At 38.3% G+C, this 7,233-nt stretch overlaps 2 protein-coding genes across 3 annotated transcripts in view; both read left to right on the forward strand.

Moving 5' to 3' along the window:
• Window positions 1-318: 318 nt before the first annotated feature.
• LOC106952053 (ubiquitin-conjugating enzyme E2 D2-like) lies at window positions 319-5,143 on the forward strand. 2 transcript variants are annotated; one of them, XM_015039915.1, is made up of 8 exons: window positions 319-546; window positions 1,546-1,609; window positions 2,156-2,187; window positions 2,368-2,445; window positions 2,731-2,836; window positions 3,227-3,320; window positions 3,474-3,523; window positions 5,036-5,118. In XM_015039915.1, exons 1-7 carry the CDS (start codon window positions 523-525, stop codon window positions 3,520-3,522), a joined length of 447 nt encoding a protein of 148 aa, XP_014895401.1. In that variant the 5' UTR covers window positions 319-522; the 3' UTR covers window position 3,523; window positions 5,036-5,118. The 2 variants fall into 2 exon arrangements, with proteins under 2 accessions (XP_014895401.1, XP_014895402.1); XM_015039916.1 differs by lacking the exon at window positions 3,474-3,523 and having other exon boundaries at window positions 5,036-5,143.
• Window positions 5,144-6,811: 1,668 nt separating this feature from the next.
• manba (mannosidase, beta A, lysosomal) overlaps window positions 6,812-7,233 on the forward strand; it is a 17,215-nt gene continuing 16,793 nt past the window's right edge. Inside the window, exon 1 of the mRNA XM_015039908.1 lies at window positions 6,812-7,115. Within this exon, the coding sequence (XP_014895394.1) occupies window positions 6,909-7,115 (207 nt within the window). The 5' untranslated portion in view covers window positions 6,812-6,908. The remainder of the gene's footprint in view (window positions 7,116-7,233) is intronic.

Raw genomic sequence — 7,233 nt, forward strand, 5'->3', positions numbered from 1 at the left:
GTGTGTTTATAAAGGATTAGATTTCACGACTGGCCTGACTAGTTTAGTTTTACTGTGGGCTTGCACCCAATTTACCATCATATCCGCTGCGTCACCCGCGGTTAGGACCGCCTCCCATCGTCATAAAGCTTCACATATATGTAGACAGCCGCTAGTTACCTAACAGCGTCGACCGAAACCAAAACGAGAGGAGCGCAGTCGACTAACGACTTTTTTTTTTATCGATACAGGCACTTATTTAGTTTCAAACGTGGATACCAAGAGTCTTATATAAGTAACTGCCGCTGTGCGAAAAAGAACAGTTTATCAGAAGAGAGCGTAACATCTGGTGCTTGAACTCCGCGCATACGTAGTTTTAGCACGCTAGCTAGCCAGCTAACTGCGCTAGCTAAAGAAGAAAGGCCGCCGAGTTGACCCAGCGTCAGTTATTCCAACTGAACGAATCGCCCTGGCAGATTACAGCTGACATTCAGTAGCTGGACCGAAAAACCTTCACCGTAAAGACGAGAACACCGAAAAAGGATGGCTCTGAAAAGGATTCACAAGGTAAGACACCGTCGTTAAAATGTTAGCTAGTCGCGTTAGCCGGGCTAGCCACCCACAATGCAGCCGTATTCTGTGAAACCAGGCGGTGATGCGTGTTCGAGGAAGCGTCAAGTTCACAGTTCTTTCACGTACGCCACTTTGATGAATTTTGAGTTTAGTTAGTCACCGGTTTGTGTGTTTCTTATAAACTTCGTTCTTACCGGCTAGGGCTGACATACGTCGGTTAAGGTTTATTCGCTAAACACCAGGCGGCTCGTTGGCTATTGTTAGCAGTTTCAGTTACAGGCTAACTTTGTTCATCGAGACGGGTTGACAACAAGATGTCGCATAGTTGTCACAGTTCTTCATACCTTCACACACAACGCGCGGTTTCGGGCCTTCTGGTCGCCCAGAGCTCGTGCTGAAGTACGGCAGTTGCGAACATTTCCAGTCGCAATACTCGGACTCCATGACTCATTTTTTTTTTTTTTTTTACTTTCTGAATCCGTCTTTGTACTCCAAGCCGGGTGAAATGATACATTTCCTGGGAAATTGCTCGTACTCATTTACCTATATTTACATTTACGTCGAGCTGTGAAATGGACACTAACACTAAAAGTGTTGACAGGTCAGCTTTATTTCTTCACTCTAGAATATTCCTTCACGGAAATCCCTTAACTTGTTTGTGAAATGGTGTCTGAAGGCCGGGGTGGGGCAATGCTTCCACCTCACTCCAAAATAGCTGTATACCCATAAATAACAGGGTGGCTTTTTACGGCGCATACATGGGATGAATTTTCCAGTTTACAGTGTAAAATGATGGTAGGTGGTCCACAGATGGAACTGGAGAATTGAAAGGGGGTCAACAGGGTTTGTGGATATTGGGGAAAGGAAATTATGTTGACACTTAAACTCAGGGTTTTAAAAGCTCAATTCCTTACACCACTTTTAAATAGTAATATTGACCTTTTATTGTCAGCTAATTGGTTGTTTTATCTATTTTTTTTAAATTATTATTAGGAACTTAATGACCTGGCTCGTGACCCTCCAGCACAGTGCTCAGCTGGCCCAGTGGGTGATGACAGTAAGTTTTTACCTTTCATTTCAGCCACATTATTTTTCAAAATAACATATTAATTTACTAATGTAATATAATTTGTAAAGATGTACTGCTCTGGCTTATCCTGACATACCAGTTTAAGTTTTGATCTTTGTTGTTGTTGCTCCTCTGCTGTATTAATTGTTTTAATAAAAAACATATTGGTAGTGATTTTTGTTTTGAATTTGAAAGAAGCTGGAGGGGGGAAAAAAACCTCAAAATCAAAAGAAAGTGGATCAGAAAACATGGCTATTGGAATATTTAATAATTGACTAAAATGCCCAAACTGTCTTCTCATGTCAAATTTAAAAATTGGGGGGGAATCACCGTTTTGATTGGTTGACGAAAGCAGAATGTGCAGATTCTAGTCTTCTGTCTATAAAATCTATTTTACATAGTTGCACAGCCAGAGGGAACACAAACATTTACTGTCGGGAAGCTATGAGAAATCTCCGGCTGAATACTTCCCGTCAGATCACATACCTGTGACCTTTCACCATTTTCTAACACTTTGCTTTCTGTTCTCCGCAGTGTTTCACTGGCAGGCCACAATCATGGGACCAGTAAGTATTTTATGACATAATAGTTGTGCACCTACATAAACCGGAATGGCGTTCTTGGCTGCCTTTGAATGCGTCCGTAAGATAAAAGGTCAAAATTTGACTTGATAATGTTGGAGAGCTGCATTCAGGAAGTGTTCATGAATCCTTTCTAAAGCAAAAACTGTGTCCATGTTGTTTCAGAGCGACAGTCCATATCAGGGAGGAGTTTTCTTCTTGACAATTCATTTTCCAACAGACTACCCCTTCAAACCACCCAAGGTAAGTGGACACACCACATGGTTGTGGTGAAAACAATTTTTGTGGAAAATTACTGTCCCTTTTTTTTTTTTTTTTTTTTTTTTTTTTTTTAAATCTTTTCATCAAATGCAGCTCTTGTAAATCAAACTGGTTTTTGGAACCCATTTGTTGTTCTGGAAACCTGTCATTCCAGAAGCACACCGTCACCACTCTGGAAAATGGAATTTGAAATATGTAATAAACGTGTGCAGCTTTGCTTTATCTAACGTTGTCTATGCTTTTGTTTTTTTTCCTCTTTCCCTTCAGGTTGCATTCACAACAAGAATTTACCACCCAAATATTAACAGTAACGGCAGTATCTGTCTGGATATTCTCAGATCACAGTGGTCTCCAGCACTTACTATTTCTAAAGGTACGAGTATTCATGTGACTCAAGTGGTGAGATTTAGATTTTTTTTTTATCATTTTATTTTTTATATACACGTGTATGAAGTCTTAAGTTTATGTTTTGAGATGATTGTCTTGTGTGGTCAGGTTAAATGACAATGCTAGATACAAAAGACACTGACAGAAATGCTAAATGGCTTTGTACTTTATCAACACCAGAGGACCCAAAACGTTTCACATTAGTCAGTCACTCGCACACTGATGGTGGCTAGCTACTGGACAATAGCCACAACTGCCCTGAGGCAGTCTGACAAGAGCAAGGCTGTGATGACAGCATTTAAGTCAAAAATACAGAAAATGACATTGAATATTTAGAATGGCTTATTTGTAAAGTTTTTATTTATTTTTCTTTCAGTTCTTCTCTCCATTTGCTCACTCCTATGTGACCCAAACCCCGACGACCCACTAGTGCCAGAGATTGCACGAATCTACAAAACAGATAGTCAGAAGTAAGTACACATGTCGAATAAACTTGAAAATGAGCCAGTTGTGTATCTGGGTAACAGTCATTTAAACTATATATATAGTTGTAACTTTAAAATATATAGTTGTACCTTTAAAATGGTTGGGATCTGTTATGTGATCTGGTTTCACTTTGTTAGGTACAATAAACTAGCTCAGGAGTGGACAACAAAATATGCCATGCTTTAGGGTAAGGTGAAGGGCTGGAGCTGCATCTTGGCTGCTGCTATGAGACTGGATGTGCTGTCATGCTCTGACCTCCCTGGCCTAACCAGAGGCTTGTGTCTGTGTTTATAAAAGGGGAAAAAACTTATTAGTCAAATTGTTCCATAAGATATACAGGAACCTATTTGTTGGTCTTTTGATTTATGCTTAAAAATTTTACCCATTTTTATTTTGACACTGAGACACAAGATCATTCTGTGCAAAATGAAATTCAGATTTTTTTTTATTTATTTTTTTGGTAGACACGCTCTAGTGCTGGACAATAAAACAATTAATATATTGCTACGGATACATGGTCAATCTCAATACCTAAAGCGTCTGATAGAATATCCAATCATTTCACCAAACTCTGATCCGGAACGGCAGATCCAAATCAGAGGGAAGACTTTAGCCATTGGTGAATGATGTCAACTAACTCACTCTTTTGTTACCTAGCAACAATGTGCTGGGTAATTTGCCCAGCAGCAGCAGTAGTTTAAGTTTCCTCTCAGAACCACTTAAAAAATAAAAAAAGCATGGAGTGAAAAATGTGGCTAAAAGAGGAAATGTTATACCACCATTTCATACATTTAGAACAAAAAACCTAATCAATAAACAACTGATATGAAATGCTTGTATCATGATGTTTTTCAGCCATATTGTCCACCTCAAAGATGCACCAATCAAATTTTTTTGGGCCAATTTTTGCTGACACCAATATTGGCTGATTTTTTTTTTATTATTATTTTTGATCTTATCTGTAATATGAGGCATTCAAACTTGTTTATGGATTAGCACAGTTAGCCTTCCCATCTGAAAGCAGTTGGTATAAAACTCATTTTGAAGCAAAGACGAGAGATTAACCAACATCTGCAAACAGTCTTTGATATCTTCTAATAATGATTGACAAAGCCAATAGCAGTGTGTATATATATTTTTTTTCTTTAAGATTTCCAAAAGGCATCCAGCATGTTGTAACTCAGACATGTTGTACATTAAAAAGGATAAATCTAATGGTAGAAAGCTGTCTTCTTTATTTAATGTCACCCAAACCAAAGTGTCTTGTGTATGTGTTGCCTGGTAGCAATTGCTAGGGTGCATTCAATGATCAGGAAAAAAGATCCAATTTTTGAGTTTCCAGACAGGTGGCAGCTGAATCGTTGGTGCATCTCTATCTGTGAAACGTACAAAAAATACCAACATCTTCTTCCATATATGGATGAAAAGTGTTCTAAAATGGTCTTCCATCATAAGGATTTGTATTTTAACAAATCAGAACAGGGTATGTGTGCATGTGAAAGATTACTAACTTCAGCATGAACATAATTGCTCAAGTCTCCATTTATGGAAATGGAGACGATCCCTGACATGCGAGTGAATAATGTAGGACATGTTTTTGACCTGAAGGTGCATGTGTTTTAAAGAAGTCTAAAGCTAGACAACCTCCCCGCTGAATCTAAAATATTGGTATTAACAATTAACGACTTTCTCCCCACAGATACATCAAAATGGCAAAAGAATGGACACAGAAGTATGCAATGTGATGACATCGTTTGAAGAGCAGGTGGAAATTGTTGCTGGTTCAAACTTAAAATTACGGGATTCAGTTTTGTTTTTGTTTTGTTTTTTTCACTGTATTTTTGGTTAATCAATGCATTTTACCTCTTTTTTTTCCCCCACCTGCACGCTCATAAGAAGATAGTGTTTTCTCTGTAGGTTACATGCCAGTTTCTGTCAAATTGTGACTCCTTTTTGAGTTGAACAGAAGGTAAAAAAAAAAAAAAATCATAGCTCTCAACACCCGCGTGAGTGCGCTCGACACATTGTAATAATTTCCACACTTCAAAACTCTGACGCAGCTGTTCTCCTGAAATGTGCTGAAAAATCAATCCCACAATGCTCTCCAATTTCTCATCTGGCTGGATTTTTGTCTAGGATCGCTGCATTTCTCTTCTGGAAGCCAGGTTTCCAAAAATCCTTTTTTTTTTTTTTTTTTTTTTTTTTTTTTTTTCCTGCTTTTTTTTTTTGAGCTTGCAGTATCTTGAAAATTTCAAGTTTTTTCCCCTAATTGGTATAATTCTGCATTTTATCAGATAGCAGAATTTGAGCTGGTTGCATCTCATGAACTGAGGTGACATCAGTTTGTTTCTCTGATCAGTAGTGTAGGAATCTGTTATCTGATAAGTATCTTATTCCACTGTCAAAGTGTGTACAGAGAAGCAGAGCAGCATATATCAATGTTAAGGAAACAAATATAAGAACTTCAATGTTGTATTTTATGCATGTTAATAAAGGTAGGCTATTATATCTGATGTTTCTGCAAATTAAGTGAATTGTAAGGTTGAACAGTTGGGGAGAAAAAAATTGGTTCTTCACAAATGCTTTCCATTTCTTTTTTTCTGTTATTTAGAAGCCAGTAGATGAGCATTTTTCTTTACTTTTCATTTTTATGCCCACTCAAACACTGTCTTCTTGTAGCCCTGAAATATTGATGCAAAGCTGAAGGGTTGATAATCAACTCATGGCTCTGTTTCTTTTTAGTTTTCCCTTCAATAAAGTTTCTCCAAACTATATTCTTTTGATGCTGTTTTTCATCAATGAGAAATGACAAAAAAAAAAAATGTTATCTTTGCTCAGTTTGATGCTGTGGGTAAAAATCTGTGGAACTAACTGCAATAAAGTGGTTTGATTACAAATGGGATTGAATACATTGTGATCAGTCTCTGAACGATTCCATAGAAAACACTCAAGTTCTGAATAAAAGCATATTTTTGCACCTGCATCTAGTGCTGAAAGTACCAATTTCATTGGGTTGGAAAAAATGATTTAATATATTCATAAACTGAAAAAATGTAGACAGTAGTAGACGGCTCTTTCAAATGGCCACCATGACTTGTCTGAAAATACTGGTTTCTGATTGGTTGATTTGTCTACCAAGCCTTTAGCCCCGCCCATCCCCATTTAAGGCTGAGAAAAATGTCCTTCGGCAAACGAAATTTAACTGAAATGGCTAATTTTTCAAGTCCTTGCATACAATTTTTTGGACCTCCTGTTTCTAATTTTAAATGAAAAATGTAATTGTTGCTGTGGAATTATAAAATTTGGTTTTGCACCAGTTTCACTCAACCTACCTAATGCTTTAAATACTGGCAAAATGCTACTTTAAAAAATGTGCGACATTGGTATTGTTTTTTTTTTTTTTTAACAGAATACCAGTGTGACGGCCTTTTTTGTGTGTGCTTAAAAGAAAACTCGTTTTCGCGCTACTAATATTCATCCGCCATCAGCTGACCGTCATAGGTTTTGTCACGTGACCAACACGGAAGTGCTCTTCATATATCAAACCAGTCATGGGCATGTAAACTGCCTCCATGGCGCAGGTTTGGACTTCTTTAAACTGGGGTTTGCTGTGGCTAGTTGTCGGAGTTCTTCCGGCCTTCTCTTCAGGAGAGGTGCAGCGACTGCAGCTGAGTCTGAACGGAAAATGGAGGCTGTCAAACTCCAACGGGTCGCTGAATCTGCCTGCGGAGGTACCTGGCTGCGTTCACTCCGCCCTGCAGCGGCAGCAGTACATCCAGGTAGGAAGGAAAATGTTATTTTTATGTACCATGAACTCAAGAGTTAACAGAAAAGCTGTCAGGTCTCCGGCGGAGCGACATCCGTAAACATTTTTGCTAATGGGCTCTTTGCACCTAA

Source organism: Poecilia latipinna, unplaced genomic scaffold (assembly GCF_001443285.1).
Source record: "Poecilia latipinna isolate Pla-1442-1.1 unplaced genomic scaffold, P_latipinna-1.0 Scaffold489, whole genome shotgun sequence".
Lineage (NCBI taxonomy): Eukaryota > Metazoa > Chordata > Actinopteri > Cyprinodontiformes > Poeciliidae > Poecilia > Poecilia latipinna.